Here is a 25,996-nt window from a genome sequence, read left to right as displayed (position 1 = left end):
TCTCTGACAGCTTCCAGTTATAATATAATAAAAGGAAGAATATTGGAACGAAGTTAGCTTATATCTTTCTTCTGCACAAATCTGACCTGGCAGACATATTTTGATTTCTCAGACAGAGACAGAAAGAGAGGAAAAGATGAATAGGACTGAACAAAGAGGGAAAAAGTTAAAGTAGTTTCTTCTTCTGGCTGTTGCAGGGCTGGGCTTTGGATGCATGGGGTGTGTTTTTAAGTAAGGGGTAGGAGGTGGATTCTCTGAGCATTTCGGGGAGTACAGGGTGTCCCTTTCAGGTCTGGTTGGTCCGCCCCCTCCATGAGAATACCCTGCACAGACCTCTGGGTCCCTAAACGCCAGCAGTGCTGTGAATGGAGAACTAGACGAGGAGACTGCAGAACATACCGGCAACATGAGAGTGCTGCGTTTAGTCCTGTGTGCTGTACTGGCCCTGCTATGTCTGCCTCAGGCAAGCCATGGAGGTAAGACAGTCCAAGTTCAGAGATAACCTTGAATCAAAGCCACACTGAGGCTCTGTCTGAAATCATACTTTTCACTTTTCTGTTTGCAAAATTTCCTTTCCTCACAGTCTTGGCTATGATAAGACTGTAGCTGCATGTACTGTTTATTTAATTTTTTTTTCTGCTTACTGTGAGATGAATTATGTGAAGGATGAATGGACTACAGGCAGCAATAGGTGTCTATGTCCATGTACAGTACGTGTCTTACTGCTATATGAAGTGTCGATGTATATTTAAGGAGATGCTTGGAGACTTGGAGATAGCTAGGATATGAGAATTAAAAGAAGTAGGTAATAATGAGAGGGATGTGAAGTGAGTGTGACTGGTGTGCACTTATGTCTTGGAGGTGTGCAAATATAACAGTTAAAGGTGAAGTCAAGGTGTCAGAGTTGGCAGGAGGCACCTATATACCCTAGTGAAAGGCTTATTCATCCACACAGGGGAAATTAAAAAAAAAGAAGAAGAAATACAATGCTGCCATAGTACTATGTGTAATTCATCTCTGTCCCTCGCTCTCTCTGTTTTTTTTTCGACCAGGGGTTTAAGCATTGGCTTGGGTATGGGGGTTGAGGGTGCTGCGTGAGGGGGTGGGGGGGCATGGGAGGGCAGACATCCGGCAAGTTCCTCAGGGTGGGAACTCCATCGTAGCCAAGAGTTGTGGCTTGCAGAAGGCCAAGCTGAATGAAGAGAGCCTTTGAGAACTGCCCGAGGAGCACAGATCTCTACTCACTCCACTCAGGCATGAACAGCTCTCAGATGTTTTCACATCTTCCGAGTGACTCTAAAAGCTACATTTCAATTCTAAGGGAATCTAACCGGGTATTGAAGTGAACTTTATTGAGTTGGGCTTCGGATCATTAGGTTGGCAGTGGATCGAAGCTCTAAGAGGAAATCTGTAGAGTAGCAGAGTGAATGTTTAGGTTTGTATTAAATGTCTCTTTCATTGCTCAACCATTGTTCCAAGTGCAACTAAAAATCTTTTTGGGTTAAGTGATCTATTCAGTGTCTGTGTACTGTATGTGTGTGGCTCTGTTCATGAACTCTGAGCTGTCTCGTGAACAAATGAACACTTCATAAAACACCTGGAATGCCTTGAAATGACCTCACTTGTTTATATCTCCTTACTGCGTTGCCACATGAGCATCGTCTAAAAAGCATTTGAATGACACGCAGAGCTCCCGCGAGGGTGGTAGTCTCAGCTCAGCCATGATGCGTGGAACTAGATCAAACCGAGACAGCACGGGTGTGGCCATCAAATACAGTACTTGGATCCCAGATATGTGTGTGTGTGTGTGTGTGTGTGTGCATGTGAGTGTGTGTGTGCACTAAATTGCTGTCTGATTTGTTAGAACATTTATATGTCATGAGTAAGTGCTCATATTTGGTCTTAAGAAAGCAGTCTTATTAATGATGTCATTTATAATTTGTATATGCCTTTATATCTCAGGTTGTATTAATGATCATAGACTGTAAATCATCTGACACACACTCACACATAACCTGAAATGAAGTTCTGTTCGAATAAACAGTTTTATAAAATTGTATATAGCAGTGAAATGTTATATAACTCTGAGCAAAGCCCAGCTCTACTGTGTTCTCTTAGTTATTCCTTTGCTATGTCACTGCAGAAACACTCCACACAAACAAAATTTCTGCAGGCAAGATTTTGAGGCTATACAAGGAGTGTGTGAGGGGGGAATGAGACAGCGGTGGAGAAAGAGACACAGACAGAGATGGATTGGGTACTTGGCAGGGTAAACGTGTTAGGATAGCTCTCTGTAAGCCATTAAACAAAATATCGGCAAAAATTAGGATCTCATTGCATAATATTTGGTAATTGAATAATTGTGAATTGACTAGCTCAGTCTCTTGATCAAGCTTGTTAAAGTGCATTCTCACACACTAGACATTAAGAGTAAATATTTACACATCCATTTATCTTTGATATTCATATTGCTCATGCATATATGGAAGATATGGCCTTCTGTCTAATTTATAGACATAAGATTGCAGATTGTACCCGATGCTTGTGGCGACGTTCTGGATATAGATGCAGTGTGGCATAAACAGCCTTTCCCAAAGTGGATGCTGAGCTCAATGTCACAACAGATCAGATTACATTTAAGTCAAAGTTCTCAAATAAGCCAATGGACCATACATATACAGGTTTAACATAAATGTAGCTGTTATTTTGCCGGTGATGCACATAAAATCAATGCAGTATTGCATTATGATGAAGTGGATTGACGCATCACTGTGGTGTCAGTGAACACTGGTTACAAATTAACCTTGATGAGTTGAGCTTCATGACGGTGCATATTACTCACCCTTCTGAGTAAGACACCCTTCAGCCTGTTGCTGTGGAGAACAGCAGAGTGGTGCTATTTGCTGTATTTTCTGATTCACCGTCATGTAGGGTTTTGCATATAGGTGTGGTTTGTGAGCAAATTGTCCCCTCATAAAACTGACAGAGTAGTCATAGGAAAAAAAATGTTCTGTGGGTCTGTTGGAATTCAAAAGTCTCACATTTTTCCAATTTATTGATTTGCTGTTTTTTAAGATTCAGTCCAAGTACATATGTTTGTTTGAGATACAGTCTGAGGGATAAATTTACTTAAATTAATTAGTAACTAATAATTAATTATTAACTAATGAGAATAATAGGATAAGTATATAAATGGAAAATAAGAAAGAAAGAAATGTTTTAGAATAGTGAAGAATTTGTATCCTTAATAATTGTGTTTACTTAGATACTCTAAAAGGATGCTGTTTGAACAGGGGTGTAACGATACACTCCAGTCATGACTTAATTATGACTGAAAAGACTTCTTTTTTATTTCTGAATCATAAACAATGACAAATAATGTGCCTTTTTTGTCTGTATAAAACTGAATTATTCAAAAATTGCTATGAACAGATATTTAATATAAACAAAATGTACTACAAAGTTTATCATATCTTAAAAAATAAATAAATAAATTTTGAAATTCTCTCAAAAATTTGCATGAGTAAACAAAGTCTCTGACTTGGGGAAAATTGAAACATCAATAGCGCTCTGTAGCACTACCTGAGGCATCATTTTAACCTGAAATAGAGCTCCAAAGTCGGCTAAAATACCCGTGTTCTGCGGCCTCTTTCTCAGGCATTGTAGATTGCAGTGGTGTAACTACATATATAATCTATAATGCATATCAGTCATTGTGATCCAGAGCTATTGGTCACTTCACAAGTGCAGATGATTCTTGGTAATGGTGCAGGCATTATCCATGATATAATGTGATCGTGTGACCAGTGTGCTCTCTATATAATTTAACTCTATAGGTTGCATGGAGGGGCACAGTGGCTTAGTGGTTAGCACTGTTGCCTCACACCTGCAGGGTTGGGGAGTTTGAATCCCACCTCTTCCCTGCGTGTGTGGAGCTTGCATTTTCTCCCCGTCCTTCGGGGATTTCCTCTGGGCACGCCGGCTTCCTCCCCCAGTCCAACAGCATGCAGGCTGACTGGCATTTCCAAATTGTCCATAGTGTGTGAATGGGTGTGTGCATGATTGTGCACCGTGGTGGGTTGGAATTGCAGTGCAATTGCATAAGATGCATAATTAATATAATGCTGCTTTCATGGAATCACATATTTCCATGATGCGTCACATTTTTTGCATTGTGTCACATGGCACACCCATATGACTGAACCATTTTTATCAAAGGCTGTTAGAGGTTTTTCTGCATCAAGGCAAATGACAGCAATTTGTCCTATCACAAAATCAAATTTAAAGAGCACTACCATTAAACTGTTATGATTTTCTCCCACTGCATCCATTCTAATGGCTCTATTCAAAACAGACTTGTGGAGAATTTTGCTTCGGAGATAATGTAAAACATAGAACATCGAGAGAGTGGAAAGCAAAAGGATTCCTTACTGAATTGGAAATCATACAGAACCAGGTGTCTGAAACCTTGCATGTCTAGAGCTCTGTTACTGGAGGAATGAGAGAGAGGCAGATGCTGGGTGTGGCACTCAGAGGCTGTGTTTGTATTACAGCTAAATACATGTGTCAGCTCACATTTTAGAGCTTAACACAGACCCAGTTTTCATATAGCATGACTGTAAACAAGGTAATAACAGCTGTATTCACTGCTGCTGCTGTTCATCATATATACCAATCCAATCTCGTGGAAAAATTCATAGAATTGGGATAGGTGCCACTTCACTGGATTTCAGTCATAAGAACTTTTTTTTTCTAACTTTCCAAATGAGTAGGCCTGTGCGAAATCTCACAAGCCAGTGTGTGTGTTACTTAGCAATATCACACGAGCAAGAGTGCGGTTATACCAAACATCGGCATGGCTGTGATTCGACTGTAGGTGCAAACCGCTGTCCGAGTGCTGCAGGTAATCACAGCCATGCCAATATTCAGTACAACAACACGGCTGCGAGTGTGATATTGCATTTACACAACAGGTTTATAAATAAGAAATTATTATTGAGTAAATGACATTTCAGTAAAAAAAAATAATTTGCTTATTTTTAGATAATAGATCCAGAAGAAGCCACGCCCACTGATAGCTCATGGGCTGAGATTGTACATTCTCGTTAAAGGTGCTTCCAGTGAAATTGGCTTCCCTTCTTCCTTTTCATCTTTATCTGACAAGCTTTCCTATTTTAAGTCAGAAGTTTGCCATGTCTGCTGTACTGTAGTATCAGCTTTGAGCTAGGAAGTGGATTTTTGCGTGGCAAACACAGACAAGCGGAGTGATACAAACACTGAAACATCCCATTAAGCTTTAATGTCAAACAACCATAAAGCATAAATCACAAGTTTCAGAATAAAGTTAAGTATTTTGATCTGATGAGGAGGCAACAATTCAACACTTTACACTCTAAAACCAAAGAACCCTTAAGGGGTTCCACTTTATTCAATCACTGTATGTGTATCTCTGGCAAAGGAACAGCTACATTCATCTTAAAACTGTATATGTATGGCCCATTGGCTTGTTTGAGAACTTTGACTTAAATGTAATCTGATCAGTTGTGACAACGAGCTCAGCATCCATTTTGGGAAAGGCTGTTTATGCCACACCGCATCTATATCCAGAGAGTCGCCCTTAAGGGTGCTTTGGTTGTTCCTCTGGGAAAACCCTTAAAGTTTTTATGTAGAACTATACACGAGAGTGTTTCTCTATCAGGAAGGAAAGCTAAGTGTAGAAAGATGGGCTGATAAATGCCATGCTTATTGATAGCACATTCCTTTGAAATGTAATGATGATGGTGCTTTGCTCTAATTGTGAAGATAAATGTTAATGGTGTATCACCAGAATGCACCACTGATGGCTGTCTGTGCTTTCCTGGAAAATTAAATTTAAAAAAAAAATTAAGCTGTGTTATGGCTTTGTTTCCATCTAACTGCAGTTGTAACGAGATTAGGAAGGTACTTTGTTGGTGATGGTAAGTAAGACAGCTGCTGCTGCTGCTGCTGAACCAACATTCATTCACCATCAGGAAATGGCTGTGAGGATAACAGCACAGCTTACAAAGGTAAATAATTTCCCCCACTACTAATAAGGAAACTGGGTCATCTCCTGGCATTCGTATTCTCTCGAGGATTTGTTGCAGAGCAACAGCATCATCACATGGAACAGCCTGAGGCGTAGTTATGCTAGTTGCTTGAATACGATTTAGATAGTGGTTATGAATCTGTTTTATTTGAAACCATATTGAATCTCTGGCTACCTTCAGAAATGTAAATAAGTGGGCCAGCTCTGATCAAATAGCAACGGTTAAACTGCAGTTCTGGATATTTGCGCACACAATATCTGTACTTTAAGAGGTTACCTCAGGTTATGAAAATGTTCTCATATCTCTCTCACACAAAACTGCAGCATAAAATTCCACTTAGATATGCTTCTTAGCCTAGCCTAAATGGTAATCTAAAACTACTGTCATATGACTAAAGTTTGAACTGGTTTGAAGGGCAATGGAGCTGCTTTCCGCTGGGAGCAATGCACAGCTGTTAGCATATTTAACTAGCAGCGCTTTTGCCAGCACAAATCTGTATTGGAGGATAAGGTGTTTTGGGAGGTTTGCAAATATCTTTTCACATGGTTGCTACCCAGAGACAGAATGGAGCTATGGAAAGGGATGGGCTTCTGACACGTTGTATATTATCACATAGAGTGCTCTGGATAAATATAGTTGAAGCAGAAAAGAAAAAAAACACTAGCTCACAGGCCGTTGAGAGGAAAAAGGGGTGTAAAGGGTCCGTAGATAGAGTGTGATGGGAGCCAGTGCACACAGTGACTCCTGTATTCACGGCCAGAGTCATGTCGTCATCGAGAATGTATGAGGGCTTAAAATAAACTAGAGGAAATGGCAGGCTGCACGCTCGACGTTGAGGAGGACGAGTTGCTGAAATGCCTCTGCGTGTCTGCTTCAGGCGTTGGTGACAAAGCAACCTCCTAGAGACAGACAGCTTCTAGTGCTGCTTTTTATATATATGTGCCAAGGACTGATAAGGCCTGATATGGGCTGGTTTTAAATATGGCTGCATGCGGCGGTAGCACCATGCATTATATGATGCAGATACAGGCGAAGAGCTTCAGTTAATATCAGAATGGGAAAAATGTGATCTCAGTGACTTTGACCATGGCATGGTTGGGCTGGTGTAAGTATTTCAGAAGGTGCTGATCTCCTAGGATTTTCACACACAGCCACGTTCACACAGAATGGTGCTAAAAACAGAAAAACACCCAGTGAGCAGCAGGTCTGCCGGCAGAAACGCCTTGATGAGAGAGGTCAGAGAACGGCCAAACTGGTTCATACATACAGGAAGTCTTTAACCACTCTTTACATACGTGGTGAGCAGAAAAGCAGCACAAAATGCACAATATGCCAAACCTTGAGGTGGATGGGTTACAACAGCAGGAGATCACATCGGGTTCCACTCCCGTCAACCAAGAATATGAATCTGAAGCTAAAGGGGACACAGGTTGAACGAAAGTAGACAACTGAAGATTGGAAAAATGTAACCTGGTCTTGTTCAACTGTCTGTCATAACTTACAAGTAAACCAAAGTGCTCCCATATACCAGACTTTAAATATTTAGAGAATGTCCCAGCTCCTGCCATTGCTAATTTCACAAGAAGCCATTGCTAATTTCGCAAGCTAATGTGCTAGCATGATATGATGCTTAGAAGGAGCCTGCTTTTTTTTTAAACCCCATTAACCCGTACTCGTTCACGATAAGGAGGAAGCTCCTTTTTCAGAGGAGGGAGTGTGGGCTTGATTAAATTTAAATGTTTATTTCACCTCACTTTATAAGTGGTATTTTATTACAATTAGCCTATTTTATTATACAAACTGTTGAATGTATTGTTTGATATGCAGACATCAAATTAAGACCCACACATTAAATGATGCGCTATGATACGATACCATACCATATTGTTACACCCCTAATATAGTAAACCACAGTCAGCTGTTTATATCACCTGAATCAATACTACACCATGTGCAGGTGGGTTAATTAGCAGGCAAGACAGCTGCAAGTAAGTCCAAGGACCTGCATTAAGACCTTTTATTTATGTGCGTGTCTCTTCAATTCACCTGTAATGGATTCAGGACCAGATGTATGTACATGAGGAGACACAGTGCACAACGTCACTGTGAGGTGCTCATTAATGCTCAGTTTACTAACACTGTAGCTCAACAGGCAAATGCACTCAAATTGAAATGAATTTGGAGTTAAAAGTTGCTATGACGTGGCAGTAATAGTCAACCACAGACCTGTCAAAAAGCTCAAGACTAAGATATCAGGTTGATAAATTAATTCTTAAATTGACGTTCTATCAGAGTAAGTAGATGGTTTGTGACCTACAGTATAGTAGAGTGCAAAAGTCTTAGGCACATGAAAAGAAATGATGCCTTCAAAGATGCCTTTGAAAATAATGAAATGAAACATTTCTACATCAAATACAATCTATTATAAAAAGGAGTAAACAGTAATAAACGAAGTCAGTATTTGGTGTGACACTTGTCTTCAAAAATGCATCAACAGTCTCAGGGACATTTTGTGCGGTTAAATAAAGAAATTGGCTGAGAAGTTTTACTGAGCATCTTGGAGAATCTGCCACAGTTCTGCTGGAGACTTGCTTCTGTTTCTGCAGGTAAAACCTGACAGCCTTCGTTATGTTTTTCTGTCTGAAACGTGCTCTATTGCGTAATATGCTGCTTTCTTTACAGACATACAACGATTTTTTTTTGGTCTTTTTGGGGTTTTTTGGGAAAGTAATGTTTGGAAAGCTAAAATGTTTTTTACTGGCTCAATAATGCAGACATCATTAAATTAAACGAACATAAAAAGCTTTTTTTAAAATAATAATAATAATAATTAGGTTGCCTAAGCCTTTTGCACAGTAATGTATATTGTGTAAGCAGGGTTGGGCTGCTGCTAATTCAGTACATTGAATGGAATATGTAATCAGCTGCACTTCCCATTTCTCCACCCTTTTTGGGCCAATGTCCACCTTTTTGGACGTGATATGGAAAGATGTGTTTCTGAATGCAAAGCACATAAACTGACCATTTAGGCTTGTACGTGTTTCATACAAAAAAAAAAAAAAAAAAAGCACAAACACCTTTGTACATCTGGATCTCAGAGTTAGAACATATGAGTGGATAAACTGAATATTTAAAATGCAGAACCAAACGGAAGCGCTGGATTCGGCGCTGTCTGTGATGCTGCTCTGATCTGAGTTAGGTTTGCATTTTCCACTTCAGTCAAAATTCTGTCAGTCATAAAGCTTTTGATTTTTTTTTTTTTTTTAAAGCAAAAATGTTTATTTTCAATCTAAATCATGCCAGGCAAACTAATTCAGAGACTTTTTGATAAACATGTCTGAGCAAATGTGAGCCTGGAGAAAGCAATTAATCAAAGCTACATGAGCAAACATAATCAGCTCAAAAGATGAAAACCACATACCTCATGCATACTACTGATATAGGCCTGCAATATTTTGTATGGGTTATTGCCTATGTAATTACATAATAACCATTTCTTTGTACCACATAGAAATTCATATGAACTGACAACGTCCCATATTTGAGCTGATGTATGCATGGTATGCATTTTAAAACACATATAAAACACACTGAAGTCTGTTTAAACTTTCATGTGGAATTATTTATTAATAATATTTGAGAGATGCAGCACATTCGATACAGAACTGATTCGATTCATTTTAAAAAGTTGTTATTCTTTAAAATTTTAATATTATTCCTTCTGAATTTAATTGTAGGTCATAATTATGGTATATTGTAGGGTCCCTGGAGGACTAGTGGTTAGGCCATGGTGTTCTCACCACCGCAGCCCAGATTCGATTCCTGGCCAGGGAACCAACCCCAGCCACTCGGGTTTGCACAAGACAGTGCACTCCCAGTGCCGGCCCCAAGCCTGGATAAAAGTGGGGAGGGTTGCGTCAAGAAGGGCGTCCGGTGTTAAAACTGTGCCAAATCAAATATGTGGACCAATGATCCACTGTGGCATTCCCTAACAGGAGGATCCCAAAGAGAAGAACAACAATTATTATGGCATAATGTTTGTACACGCTTAGAAAAGTGTCCTTTAATGGTTCTTCAGTGAATTCTTTGTATTGTTGATAGTCTGATAGTGAAACAGTTGCTGGTTTCTTGAGTTCCCCTTAAATGGACTACCGAAGAACTCTTCAGGATTTTAGATTTGACCTTTTTTTCTTCTAAGAGCAGAGCAACAATGTAGTTACAGTATATTGTAATATTGTTCTAACTACAGTTCAGGACATTAACATTTTGAGACTTCTAGCTATTGGTTTTACTCCCAAAATTCTGCTTTAGGATTTTCTTTTCTTATTGGAGAGACAAAACTGGCAGCACAGACTGGTTGCGGTGTTAACAGGCACACACTTGTCATTTCACACATGAGACTGAGGTTGGCTCAGGGCTACAGCTATGAATAAGACGGCTTTTCATTGGTATTCAAACAATATTTTGCCCTCAGCCCAAGCATCATAAGTAGGAGGCATATTCAAATGAATATCTTAGCATACAAGACTGAGAAAATGAAGGTGAATTGTTAAGAATGTGTTTGTTCACTGGAGAGGAAAATGAGGCTATTAAGCAAGTCCATTTGAGCAATTCGGAGTTATATAACAAATTGTAAATGTTATGTTTGGACATTAGTGATGTGCATGGCTTAAGGAACAGCATCGGTACAGTTTTTTTTTTTAAAGCTAGGCAGTGGAAATGGTTTTTTTGTCATGTGAGATGCTGTTTAAAATAGAAATAAATAAACCTGTTATAAAAAGTGTTATGGGGTTGTATTGCTGTCATGGGCAGTGAGAGTCACTGTGTTGCAGACAGCCAACGCCCTTAACTGGGAGCCAGACCATCTGGCAGTGCGAGGGGATCCCGCTTCTGGAAACGACTGTTACTCAATTACGTCTGCTACTGACTTTGGCAAAGTTCTCTCCTTTTTTGGTAGGTCTGGAACTAAAAATTCTTTATGCCCTTTCCCTTGGGTAGTTTCCACATGTGTACTTTTTGAGCTGCAGCAGTCAGCCAGGACAAAGCCTCTTTCTTGTAGTAGACCAGTGACAAATAACTTTGCTTTCTTTGCACAGTTTTCCTATTCCACCCTACTGAACCACGCCTTCTGTCTGAGGTGGGATCGCCCACTACCTTATAAAGAATCAAAAAAAGAAATGTTCTTCCGTACAAACCACCTCAAAGTCTGGCAGAACGAGGGCGCACTGAAGTCATAGTTCAAATCCTGTACCCATTCCTAGGCCTGTTTGATAGAGAGCAGAGGAGAAGAGATGAGAAAGGTGTGTCCACATTTCTACTTTCCTCTATCATCGCCTCCTCAGTCTGATGACACAGTTAAGAGGGCATGTTTGCTCTAAGCCCAGGATTTAATGGCTTAATTTACTCTAATGTTCATGTATTAAGGGGAAATTAGTGTGCTTGGAGTGATGTTTAGGCTCTCAACAACCACATGGCCCTAAGAAGGGACAAAGTAATAGATGGACAGACAGACCACCACTGAGGCAAATAAGCAGACCACAGGCAGTGATTTAACTCGGGCACGTGTACACATATATATTAATTTAAGAGCTTTTCTAAGTGAACGGCTGCCCTTTGGCATTACTTAGTATGTGTGCGCCTCTGAGAGAATTCAAGCTTTCTATAGCACTTCACACATCTGTACAGGATTCAGACAGGAAGACAGATGCATACACATGAACGCGCAAAAACAACGACTGCCTCTGGTACCTTCTACACAATGCTATATTCACCTTTTCCTGGCTGATCAAGAAGGAACAAGTTAAGTAGTTTAAGTTTCAGTGACATTCAGTTTGCATCACTTGGGCTTGGGTGTATTTTAATGGCACCACAATGTGAAAAGTTGTGCTGTTACTGTGGTTTGTTGGGCTGATGGAAGAACTGCAGTAGTAGACCAGTGGAAGGGTGTTGCCGTCTGTGGTCTAACACACACACACACACACACACAAACACACACACATTCCCAAATTTCTACTTGTCATTATCTTTGATCAATGGCACAATCTTTTCTATTCATTGACCCAGACCAAATGATTCTCTCCCATTATGACAAATCAGGATGTGAGAAGATACTGCAGTTGCCAGATGTTTAGCGGTTTGTAGAATTGCTGAGGAAAGGTTAACAAAATCCAGACAAGCTGAGATGAAATGGAGCAAAATGACATGAAACATGGAAACAGTTTCATAACACACATGCTTTATTGACACATTCACGTAGCAGATCACTATTTTTTATTATTTAATAGAATATGGCTTTTGATTAGGCATTGATTTGTTTCATTTTGGAAATATAGCATAATAATAAATTATTAATACACTTTCTTTACCCAGAGGTGCTTCACATTGAAGGACGATTGACATCATGGGTGGAAAGTAACAAACTACATGTACTCTTGTTACTGTACTTGAGTTACATTCACTGTAACAGCACCGTTTTGAGTATAATTCATTATGTGCAAGTTTTAAACAACCCAATTTCAGGACACTATCAAAATAAGAATAGAATAAGCTTTTATTTGTCAGATAAACATTACAGCACAGTGAAACTCCTTTTCTTTGCTTTTCCCACCTTGTTTGGAAATTGGGGTCAGCCACAATACAGCACCCCTGGAGCAGAGAGGGTTAGGGGCCTTGCTCAAGGGCCCAACAGTGGCAGCTTGGTGGTGCTGGGGTTTGAACCCCCAACCTTCTGACCAGTAACCCAGAGCCTAACCCAGAGCCTTTCCATGTGGAAAACTTTCCTGTGGAAAAATGTACTGCCATTAACTAGCTGAGTGAGTTATACTAACTAGCCAGAACCTTTGATGCTTTGCAGCATAAAAGCTCTGTATTAAAATTAAGATAGATGTTTGGTAACAATTGGCTGTTATGTTAAATATATCTAAGTGCTGCCTCAGCCTATAGGTAACGCTCAAAACAATGCATAAGAAGCACCTTAGCTAGATAGCTAACTATATACCTTGAAACATATATGAATTAACATGAGTTAGCTAGCTAACTCCAGAACCTAGCAAGTTATTGAAACCCCAACAGCATGTGGCTAGCCAGCTAACATTTCCTTTCTTTATATAATGTGGATATTGGGGGCAGTGATCACTTCAGTGTAGCTTACCTGGTTGGTTAACATAAATGTTCAAAAATTCAGTCCTCAGATCAAAATCGATGGATAGAAAATGCAGAACCGCAAGAAGGATTGTTTTTTTCCCCCTTTTCTGTTGATTGCAATAAAATGTAGCATAAAAGCAAGAGACAAAAATATTTGACAGTTTAGAATGAACACCTAATAGTAGTATTGCAAATATATTCACATGATCAAGACATGGAAAGGATCTTAATCATGATAATCACTTTAATCATGTGATCACTGCACATTTAAAATTTTCAGATTCATAATGTCGTATCCATGTATTTAATATTGCTCTCAAACACCACCACAGGTTTGAAGAATTTAAATGGTGGAGTGTTTTCATTTATGAAGAAATGTCACAAACTGAGGAGTATGAATTGATGAAATCATGACCTCATGTTCAGTGAGAGGAAAATTGATGATCTATGATAATCTCACTATTATGTGTCTGTTCTCCCTGAGAGATAGGTTAAGCTCAGATGAAGTGAAAGGCAAAGCAACGTGTTTAATAAGCAGGCCATGTGTGCTAGAGGCTGCTGATCCGGTTTCTCCTAATGAATGCTAATGGATCTGCCTGAATGTATGTCCTTCTCCATCTCGTCCCCCCGCTGAAGCAGGCACACCTCAAAGCTCCCTATTAAGCGACCGTGAAATTAGAAATCACAAATTAGACGCAGGAAGTATTGCTGTTCTTCCAGCAGGCCCCTGAATGTGACAGAATACATCGCAATATGCGGCACAAACTTTAATAATGTTAAAGAGCTTCGCAAATTGGTACTTCGTGTCGTTTGTTGGTAAACTGCATTTAATAAATAAAATGTTTTCACCTCTTTGAGAAATAACATGCTGTATAAACAATCCGGGAATGCTGTTAAAAGTCATGTTTGCTATGATGGAATATTGAGTATGCCTGTAGTTTGCATCTGATTAGAACGAATCCACTTCTTTCACTTTAGAAACCAGCTTGAAATTCTCAGAAAGGTTACAGCAGATTATTCTTGCAGCAGGTACAATGGAATATGTGCAGTGTGATTGTGGTATTGTAAGTGGCTTCTGCACTGTGAGTCAAATTATAATGCAAAATATGCAAACTTAGTAAGGAATGCTGACTACATTGCATTTATATTCACTGCGCACAAGCTAAATGTCACTCGCTTGTGTCTGTTCATAATGATTGCTCTGTATGTGTGTATGCGCTTAACAGTTAATATGAAAGAACATGTACAGATTCATTATTGCAGACAAAATCCTTATTTCGACTCTGTGTCTTGTAGGATGATGTGCAGTATTTTCGCTAGCGCTCCATCCTGCCAGGGGATCGGAAGACCACAGACCGATGTTTGACCACTGAAAAAACATATGTAACAATGTTTTATGAGACATTTAATGAGACAATTTAATAAGAACTACTTGTAAATACTTTTGTCATGTTCTCTCAGCTATTTTGGGGTGTTAGATGTTGAAATACTTTTCCTCTCAGCAACAATAATATGATAATAAAAGAAGTAAGAAGTGAGATTTAAGTCCTTAACATCTACCTATATGACTGTGAGGCAGTGGTTTCACAGACTCCAGAAAACCCCCACCCCAGGGGAAAAAGGGGAAGAATGATGGCAATACTCGCCGAGATGTTATAGTGCAAGGTGATGATTTATTTACAGTGCTCAAGAGGTGATCCAGTACGGGGGAAAAAAAACCCCAAAGCTATATACAAAGCTACAAACAAACAAACAAACAAATAAACACTTTAACTCTATATACAATAATTTAAACTCTAACAAATATTGCTCACGGCACCACAGTTGCACCCTCGCTCAAAAACAACAACCAACCTACCAACCACACCACACACTGGTTCGGGGCTCTCTTTTAAACTCTAAGCCCCGCCCCTCTTTGGATTAAACCAACTAACAAGGAAGGTACAGGGTAAATAGGCACATATTTTACAACAATACACCCATATCATACATTTAAGATATCATCTACTACATAATATATATCTTTACACTATGAAATAAAACATTATACACCATAATAGCAAATACAGACATAACGTAAACATAAAAACATTTCGCGATTGTTACAAGAAGTTGGTAATTAGAGTATCGGAGAAATGATGTTATCTTAAAAACAGAAGAACACTATAGTCTTTGGTGAAGTGCACTCATATGGGTGGGAGAATAGGGGGGGGGTGTTGTTATATGTACAGTTAGTGACAGCAGACGACACACAGGATTGACTGGGTTGTTTATAGACTTACTTCGATTCCTCCTAATCGTTCATATAATTCACAGTGAACTCATTCATAAGCACTGGGTGAGAAGCGCACCACCAACAGAACCTGACATTTCCACCAGATTATATCCACCTTTGTTGTATTGGCTAAACTGTTCTAGGTGGCATTGCTCTCTCTTTGTCTCATTTTGTCTTTGTCTCTCTTTGTCTCATCTGTCCCTCACACGCTACACTTGTCCTAGTGTTGTAAATTCAACTAAATCACAGATTGAGAGGTCTCAGTACCATGAGATATAAGCAGGCATAAAGCCAGTCAACCTGCAGAGCAATCCCCCAAGAGCAAGAACATTAATCTGATAAATCTCTGATCTTGTCTACATAACATTTAAAACTGTGTTTATTGGTGTTTTATATGTGGACGTCTGGCAGCCATCTGCAGGCTGTGCATACTTCAGACTTCTAATAAACATCTTCCTGCTAGTAGAGAACGGAACAGCCATCTGAGTGCCATGATGGATGGTTGGGAGATGATAGACACATATTTTGTACTTTTTTTTATATTTATTGCACATACTGTATGTGTTTGCAAGTGCCTAGCCATGGGAATAATGTAAGAAGGCTGGAGAAGGGCAGAACAGGAAAATGGAAATAGGGATTTGGAATTGAGTGGCTGTTACAAGAATACTGGGGATCTCGGATCCATAGCTGAGCGCATGTTTAAACCATGAATCTAAATGTCCCAGCGGAGTGTGAGCGTGATCCACAGCTGTGCAAAGCTAACAGAGGTTGAAATGTAGCAGGGTACTCTGTCACCTCATATCACAGCCTGATAAGGCATTTAACTATGCACACTTTAAAGGGGAATGAGCCATGTGAATTTTCAGGGAAGTAGCTTGCACAGTATTTCAACCGTAATTTATAAGCTTACCTTAAGAGACTCAGTTGAATAGCATTTCTGGTTAAATCCTGTACTGGAAAGACCTGCTATGGTGTTGAGTCAGTTTATTTAGTATATCACACAGCAACTGTACAAAGTTGAAGTCCAAACTTAATAGTTGCAGCCTGTAAGATCCTGAAGCTTGTAGCTGTGTTTGACTTGCCTTAGAAGTGGGAAGTCAGAGCTCGGAATTGCATCATTTTCAATTGTGATGAGTGATGCACATTTACCTTCTCAAAGCAGTGAACTGTCCAGTCAGTGTTATAGAATTAACAAGCAAATATGTCTGTGTGTTGATGGATCTAAAGCAAATACTAGTATATACAGTATAATTCGTTTAAAAGTAAAAAGTGCTATTGTGTTTACTGTTCATGCTGTGAGTAGCCATGTTGATTTGATGTCACTTGCTGAACTTGGGGTTGAGGAGACCATCTCAAGTTCATGAGTAGGAATTCCAAGCTGATGGACGTTTCTTTGGTTTTTCCTAGTTGGAGGTCGGACGACCTTCAGTCGCACGCAACACATGTCAGAAAAACTCTACAAAAGATATCAGATACTCCGTGGCCTGTGGGTGGAGCCACGATTGTAAGGCTGAGACTAACCCATAGACCCCTTCGGTGTTTGTAAACAAAAAGAGGTGACCTGAGTAGCATAGCAACCTGACGGTACTTTTATAATCCGACTGAAGAATCTATCAAGACTTCTTAAATTCCTAAATAAAGTCAAGAATTTAATTTAGAAATCGGATTGACATGTTGGCTAAAATGTTATTCGCTTATTATTATGGATTAGCACTAAAAGACAGGGGTGCTATTTGCCTAAACTAACACTTTCAAATGGTGTAACTCCAGAAGATCAATATGGCTATTTTACATTCTTTTCTAATTTAATACAACAATTGTCATTACAAATTATATTACTGACAGCACCTGAGTGAAAAGTAGAATCTTCAAAATAGTTACATGAATTTCAGAGTTTCTTAGTATTTGCTACGTCTCCTTTTTGCTTTAATGACAGTGTGCACTCGAGCTGGCATGGACCCCACAAGTTTATACAAAACCTTATGATCCAACTTAGATCAAGTCCATCATAGTGCTCTCTGATCACACGCTTCAATAGAAGAGATTAGACATGAGGAAAATCTGACCTCTTGTCCAATGCAGTTAACAGGGTCAATATCACACATCTGCTTACATTTAAATAAGGAACTAGAAATATATATACACACACACAGACCCACACACACACACACACTCATATAGGTACACTATAGGTACATGTAACTCCTCAGTAAGAATGTGACCTAGCTATCTAGCATTAGCTAGCTAGTTTCTTGATGTAGATTTTAAGCCAGCTACATAGATTTGTGAAAGCAATATAAATTAGGCATGTTAGCTAACTAGCAAGCTAAGCCCGTTAAATTCCTAGTTAGCTACTTACCTGAGATGACTGTAAAGAAGGAGCTTCTCGGACCAATTATCCCACCTAACTGCCTATAACCACAGTCGTCTTCTGGTGGCTTGGAAAGGTGTCCGATTTGATGTTGTTATTCTTCTTCTTTCGGCTGCTCCTGTTACGGGTCGCCACAGCAGACCCATCGGTCCGCGTACTTGAGTTGGCGCAGTTTTTATGCCGGATGCCCTTCCTGATACGACCCTCCCCGATTTTACCCAGGCTTGGGACCGGCACTGGGAGCGCACTGCCATGTGCAACCGCAGTAGCTGGGGTCGGTTCCCTGGCTGGGAAAGGTGTCTGATTTGATAGCATATGGTACAAACGAATGTGTTTATGAACACTTTTCCGACAGCACAATGTGACCTTTCAGAAAACAAATTCTGGCTAGATTTTAAAAACCAATATAGTCTCCAGCTTTGTTTCTGCAACCAGGAGGCGTTGCTGACGTCAGAGTGACGTGTCTCACTCAGGGGTCTATTGCTGACAAAATAAAGAGTACTGTCATACTGTGACTTAAGATGAATGGTTCCATCAGGCTGTCATTTTTTTCCGAGCTGAGTGTTTATTTTCAGCAGTGTGAGAGAGCCAGGTGGCAGTGGGGTCCTAATGTTTTACTAATGACTGGTTGCGAGAGTAAGAGAGAACAGGGTGCGGTGAAGAAACAGTAGCTTGGTGGAAACAGTAGCGTAAGCAACTACTGCTAAGGAGGGAGCTCCCTGAATGCTTCGGGGAAGGTTTGGGAGCTGGGGGTGCTGCTGGAAAAGCGTTTATGAGCCTCCCTGAAGTCAGAACATAAGCAAGGGGCCTAAGCAGGGTCAGTTGAGTATCTTGTGCTTTCAGCTGCAATGAATTAAATTCCCATTTTGATCAAATGCACCAGCGTTTCTGCTCATAGCTTGCTGTAACTCCTTCCTAATGCTAGAGTTATATATACACACATAAATACACAGGTATACATGTCTGAACAATATAACAGTTTCTGCAAGAGGCCACTGCCAAAATAAGTAAGGAATAAGGAAACAATTGTAGCAAACAGCAGCAGTGCGGAGGCTAAATCTCCTGTGATTTTTACTCATTTGTGAGAGCACTCGGTTATACACTGTAGGGTTTTACACAGTGTCAGAAATACTCTAGGGGAAAAGTTCAGCACAAAGCTACCATTGTCCAGTGTTAAGCTCTTCAGTGATTGTTCACAGTTTGATTATGCAATGCAGCTGCACACAGACAAGCTGTGTTTAGTGCAACTGGAATAGTTGCCATTATTGTCAGCTACAGAAGAAACCTAGCACGAAATGTAATAGGAAACATGCGATTCATGTTTCTAAAATTGCTTACCTTGGGTAAGGAGGTCCAGACTTCAGCATTTCCTGCCATTGCTGACCTCTCCTCTCCAGGACGTTGTCAGTATACTGAAAAAAATGGGCAGCAAGCATGTGGTCCCAGATATTAGGGGGTCACGGGGGTCAGAATCCAAGAAGGGAAGTATGCTGTTACAAGACACACATACACACACATACATACATACATATATGCACATACAGCTCAAGTAAACACAGCTCAAGGATCTGCCACTGGACACTTTCACTTCTTGACAAGATCCTCAGAATGATAGCACACAGGAGCTGGAGCCCTACAAGCGCCACACCAACTTTACGCCCACATCAACCCAAGATAAATAAACATTTGTTTCTCCACCCTGTTTGTTAATAATTACGATGAATTCAGTGGTACCACCCTGCAGATCCGTGAGGCGAAACACTAGCGCGACTCTCAGAAGCCCACAGAGCAGCTCTTTGTGCCGAAGAGTCAGAAAGCAGGCCTGCTCTCTTTCACACAGTACGACCCTTCCGCCTGCTGTTTTTCTTACAATGCTGATAGATGAGTGAGTTCATACAGCCAGCACTTTTATGATGAATGTCATGAGTGTCTCAGAGTGGTGTGGTGGATGTTGTACTGAGCCTGCTCACACAGCATGGAGTTCAGCATAAACACAGAAGAAGCAGAACGGGAAAAGTGGGAATACAGTATTACAGTAGTGTAATGCACGACAGAGCCCTCGTGTTTCCTTATTCTTATTATATGAGGTACTGCTGCAAAGTAAACATGAAACCTGGTGCTTGCCATGAGTTCAATGTGAATTCGATTAAGGCCTGTGAGGTTTGGATTGTTTTACACAGAATGCAGGGGGAAGGGAAAGAGGTTATGGAAAGGTTTTAGGTGATTTTCTCTCCAGATGGAGGACTTCTCCTGCTCCCGTCACCTCTCACCCTTCAATCTCACTCAGCCCCCACTGTTCCACAATCAGTCATGCAGTTTAAGCCAGTGACGAAAAAACAAACAAACAAATAAAAAGACAACCCACCTACATATATGTCACACTTAGAGGATGCATCCTAATCTACAGTAGTTTCGCTCTTACTTCTTGTATTCGGTGAAATATCAGAGAAAATAGTTTGTGATTTTAATAAAAAATAGCTTAAAACATATCAGTTAGAAGTAATAATAATCCATGAAGCAGCTCAGAGAATGATCGTTCGCAGACAATGAGAGCATCAAAAAGTGAGCCATAAAAGTTTTTTGTTTGTTTTGTTTTGTGTTTTTCCAGGAAGGTTTTTTAGAAATCTGTGGGCCTTACATGTAATATCCTCACACAATTCTCTGCAAGAGAATGTAGGTTGCCATATGGATTATAGTGAGACACATATTTTTTATTCCACTCATGCCTGGACTCCTCTGAGGATCTTTGTGAATTGGAGCGCTAAGGGATGCTGAGCTGGTTTGCAGTTTGATTTGATGTTACTTGGCGCAGGCTGTGTGCAGACTTCAGGTCGGTTGTAAACCAAGCCGCATAGAGAGAAGCAAAACAGTACTCTATGGCTCTATAAAACACCAGAGCAACTTCTATGTCTTCTCCACACACAAAAACTACACACTACAGCTGCTTTAAATAACTTCAACAAACAAACACCGCCTGGCTCAATCCCTAAACCTTCTTAATTATTTCTAATAAAGGGGCCTAGTCGATGGTGCACTTCATTATGAATGTTTTATGGGTGAGAATAGCCATGAATCAAACAGCACCACCACCCCTTCCTTAATTACCTGATTATCTGTTTCATGTCTGAGTTCATTATGGTGTGATGTAACTATTTTTTCTTTGCCTGAAGTTAATTCACATTAAGCAGCGCACTCTTTCCCATCTCACGGCGACTCTCATTTTCACAAGTATGTATAGACACGCCATGTTTTTTTTTTTTTCCCTTCATAATTGCCTTTGTATTTATGTGAACGGACTTTAAAATACCAAGTCTCCTCATAGCTCATAGACACACAGGAAATATTTAAAATCTTAGCAACAACATTCAGTTTGTTGAATACACTGAAGGTTGTCATACACAGTGGCTCCGTCTAAGTGGTACTGTCTTATGTGTCAAGATAATTACAAGCATAGCATCACTACCAGAACAACAAATCAGCAAACCAATGTAACCACTATTTATAGACTCAGGTCCGTAATTGCGTAGCATTTACACAAGCCAGTGGTTTGCTTAGAAAGTAAATGGTTAGTGACGGTTGCCATGGTGGGCCCTCATAGAAATGTTTTCTTCATTGACAATATTATAATTTCAGCATCATGTGAACAGAATTTTTTTTTTTTAAATATCCCTGGAACAGCTCAAAATGGTTGACTGTGTTTGTTTCTCCTTCCAGACATGTGTTAGGCCACTGAAAGCAGCAGAAAGAGCTGGAGTTGGGATTGAGTAGAGGGGAAGATTCATTGAAAGTGTATACAGAAAGGCATGCAAAGCTCCCCATAAGATCTATAAATATAAACTAGGCCATTCATCATCCTTCATAGCCATCAGACCTGGCCAGAGCCAAAACACACACATACACATACCATGTACATAGGCTGCATTCTGCACGAAAAACCTTTCCTCTTATGTACAAAACTAGGATAAAAGCCTATGTGAACAGTTTAAACTGCAGCAACATATAAAGCGTGCATCTCTCCTCTATCCTACATATGCATTTGAGAGAGCAAAAAATGAAAAGTCAGCACAGAAAAGGTGGAGTATTGAGAAGTTTATTACGTATTCCATTCAATGTACTAAACTTTGCCCAATTATCAGTGGCCAGGTTTGCGTGTTCATTTTGTCCTTCACTAAACCAGGTGTAAATTAGCTCCATACATGCTGCTCAGAGTTATATAGATAGTGGTGCCAAGTGTGTGCTTCCTGCTGAGCTGGGTTGCTTTTGCACTGCCAGCACGTTTTTTTTTTTAAACTCATTCTCGTTTATGGAAAATGTATAATAATTCAAAACTATTCTAGCTAGGACCTTGGTGAATGAACTACATCTTTTAAACACATATATTACATTTCCTCACAGCGAACCAAGAAATCCAACACATTAAACTGATCTTTTGTGAATCTTCTAATTTTCCAAATATCTAACAGGTTAGACAAATGGCGCTTTGTTCACTAACCACAAGTTTTTAACATTACTATAGTAACGCAGATCAGAGAAGAAGACAAATCCAGAGTATATCTAGAAATGCAGCTTTATTCAAGATATCTTCACTGGCTAAGGTATCATTTTTGCAGGGTGCGCTGTGAAAAATGAATTCATAATGGATCCCTACTCTCTATATAATGCACTATATGTTGCCTGTAATATTGGATGTTACAGTGCCAAGCATTATGTACCAAATATGAAGCCATTTTTAATTAACCACAGTATTTAGCTTCAAACTATTTATCCAATGATGTGCTGCTCCTACATCTCCAAAACTGCACTGCAAAGATGGGGATGAAATCTGACTGTTCTAGCCTTTATTTCTGTACAGTTCCTCCTAATAATGTCTCTGTTATTATTTTTGTCAACTATAAAATATATCCACTTGCCCACATGGGGCCAGTGCAGGTGGTTTTTGTAGCTTTTCCAGCCAGCTTGAAATCAAGGCTTGAGAGCTCAGTGCTAAAAGATGGCTTCACCTCATAATACTCGTCCTTCAACTTTATGTATGAAATTAACTGTGGGTGAAAAGTGCTGTCCTGTTGAGTCGTTTTATTTTTCTCTGTGTGCCTTGTTCACAGATTGGGGAGTTCAGGAGTGCAGAATAATTATTTCCTTTGCTTTATTTTATGTCCTACTGAAGGCAAAACACATCCCAGATGACTTGATGCGAAAAGAGAACTGCAGATTAGCAGCAATTCACGATTCATATGAAATGACCAGTCACGATTCAATGACACAATTCCAGTGTGTGTACCTTTATAAGAGATGCTGAAAGGCATTTCAGCATCTCTTATAAAGGCCTTTCAGCATCTCTTATAAAGGTACACACACTGGAATTGTGTCATTGAATCGTTATTTAGGGGTTATTTAGCGTCAGTACATGAAATACTGTGTTTCTACTATTGGCTATATCTTAGTTTTTGGCTATTTTTGCCAATTATTAAGTCCTTGAATGTTAGATATTGTGAGACATTTGTGAAAGGTGGAAGGCTTTTCTGTCTGTCTGATTATAAATCCTGATAAAATCAGCTTTTTTAACATATTCTCATGCATATGTAGGCCGTCCAACTCTATTTATGTTGAGATTGCGTGGAGGGGATTTCCAGCGGTCATGGTGAAGTGACTTCTAGTCTGTAGATTGTGTAGGAGGTTGTGAAATGTGTATTAATCTTTATCTCTTGGCTCAGGCCTTGGAAACACTTGCCGGTGAGACCTAGTGCTCTTGCTCAGTTTAGTTCAAGAGTGAAAGCAATGGGAAACAATTCATTTCCTGTGTGTATAATATTGGTGGAGGGAGAAGAGAGTGCTTTTTTTTAAGAGATTTGTGCTGAGCAGGTGGTTGAATTTGCACAGAGTCAGACTTCACACAGCCAAAGCCTGGGAAAATCTGTAGCACTACTGGCAGCCAAACATCCTCATGGGGTTATGAATCATCTAAGCATTTTCCACAATGTTTCCAATTTTCTTTACTTTTTTTGTGGCAGCTGTGTAAGATTCAATCTGCACACCAGTCATGCATCCATGGTGTATCATAGTAATTGTCTTATGCATTAGCAGCGTACAGTGGATATAAAAAAGTCTACACACCCCTGTTAAAATTGCAGGATTTTGTGATGTAAAAAATGAAACCTTGATAAATCATGTCACATCTTTTTCTACCTTTAATGTAATACGGCAACCAACAAAATTCAAGTGAAAAACAAATAGAAACATTTTGGGGGAAAGAAAAGAATAAACATAGCATTAAACAATAACCCAGTTGCATGTAACCCGGCTGTATGTGACTGTGCTCAGAATGAACTAATCACATCCATACTCATGTTCAAAAGTAATTATCATACACCTGTCATTAATGAAGTGATTCTGATTAACCCCAAAAAACCCAGCTGTTTCTCTAGGATTTTTTTGACCTCTTCTTGGTTTCATCCGACTGCTGAAGCCATGGTCCACAAAGAGCTTACAAAGCATGTACAGAATCTCATTGTGGAAAGGTATCGATCAGGAGAGGGGTACATAAGAATTTCCAAAACATTAGATGTACCACGGAACACCGTGAAGTCCATCATGAACAGGTGGAGAAAATAGGGCACCACAGTGACATTACAAAGAACAGTATGTCCCTCCAAAATTGCCAAAAGGAAGAAAGAAGAAAACTAATCAGGGAGGCTGCCCTTTCTCCAAAATAAAATTCCAAAAAAAAAGAAAAAGCCCAATCAAATCACCCCAAACCATGTGGCAAATTATGTTATGGTCTGAGGAGACCAAGGTAGAGCTTTTTTGGCATAATTCTAAAAGATATGTTTGGTGCAAAAACAAGACAACTTATCACCCAAAGAACACCATACCCACAATGAAGCATGGTGGTGGCAGCATCATGCTATGGGGCTGCTACTCTTCAGCTGGGACTGGGGCTCTAGTCAAGATAGAGAGAATCATGGACAGCTCCAAATACCAATCTATTTTGGCACAAAACTTGCAGGCTTCTGACAGCCAGCTGAAGAAAAATTTCACCTTCCAGTACGATAACGACGCAAAGCACAAATCCAAGTCAGCAAAGCAACGGCTTCAGAAGAAGAAGAAGATCAATGTCTTGGAACGGCCAACTCAGATTCCAAATCTAAATCCTATTGAAAACCTGGAGAATGACTTGAAGAGGGCGGTGTACAGGAGATCCCCTCACAATTTGATAGATCTAGGGTATTTTTGCAAGGAAGAGCGGAATAAAATTGCCAAATCAACATGTGCTAAGTTGGTAGACTCTGAAAATACTGTATTATTTTTTTATTACTAAAAGAGTGCCATATTACAAGCAAAAGGTGCTTTAACAAAGTATTTGTTAAGGGGTGTATAACCAGGTTATTGTAGGTTTTTATGTTTCTTTTTTCAATTAAGCATTTCTATTTGTTTTTCACTTGAATTTTGTTGGTTGCTATATCACGTTAAAGTTGGAAGCAGACATTGGAAGCTGACGTTACTTATCATGGTTTCATTTTTGTACATCATAAAAACCCACAATTTTAACAGACGTGTGTAGACTTTTTATTTCTACTATATTAGTTACTTTTTTCCATCTGAATTACACGAAAGCCTTGGCAGCCATATGAATCATACATCATGCTACCTTTTTTCTGTTTTCAGTTTCTTACTTTGGGGATAGCTACTGCCGGATAGATGCGGTGCAGGATCTGTTAAGTTTTGATCTGTCACTCCAGTTTAAGACAAGCAGACGCAGCGGGCTGCTCCTCCTAGCTGCTGGAAACAGAGACTACCTGTCTCTGGAGCTCATCAATGGCAGGTTACAGGTGAGAAGCACAAACGCATTGTTAAGGGACCATACAATATTGTAGCATTAATACTCTGATTATCAAGTATTTACTTCAAATTACAAACATAATTCAATTAAATTTCTCTTTTGGAATTTTTTTGATTAACTATGTCTTCTTATGTACCAAATACTCATTTTTTTCTTTCATATGCCTAGTAATTTAGTTTGGGTTGCATTATATTTAGCTAAGTCTTGTATGTTTACTCCATCACATATGGATAACATCTCTTCTGGAGTTGGAGTGAGCTGAACATCTGAGTTTATATCTGTCAGCACTTAAAGAAAATATT

General features: G+C 39.6%; 1 protein-coding gene across 1 annotated transcript in view; it reads left to right on the top strand.

Annotated features, from left to right (window-relative positions):
• The first annotated feature begins 209 nt into the window (after window positions 1–209).
• The window catches only part of cspg4 (chondroitin sulfate proteoglycan 4), a 48,017-nt gene continuing 22,230 nt past the window's right edge, over window positions 210–25,996 (top strand). Inside the window, exons 1-2 of the mRNA XM_026919479.3 lie at window positions 210–476; window positions 25,520–25,683. Coding sequence (XP_026775280.3) covers window positions 407–476; window positions 25,520–25,683 — 234 coding nt within the window. The 5' untranslated portion in view covers window positions 210–406. The remainder of the gene's footprint in view (window positions 477–25,519; window positions 25,684–25,996) is intronic.

This window comes from Pangasianodon hypophthalmus, chromosome 9 (genome assembly GCF_027358585.1).
Source record: "Pangasianodon hypophthalmus isolate fPanHyp1 chromosome 9, fPanHyp1.pri, whole genome shotgun sequence".
Taxonomy (NCBI): domain Eukaryota; kingdom Metazoa; phylum Chordata; class Actinopteri; order Siluriformes; family Pangasiidae; genus Pangasianodon; species Pangasianodon hypophthalmus.
This window is presented reverse-complemented; position numbering and strand designations above follow the sequence as displayed.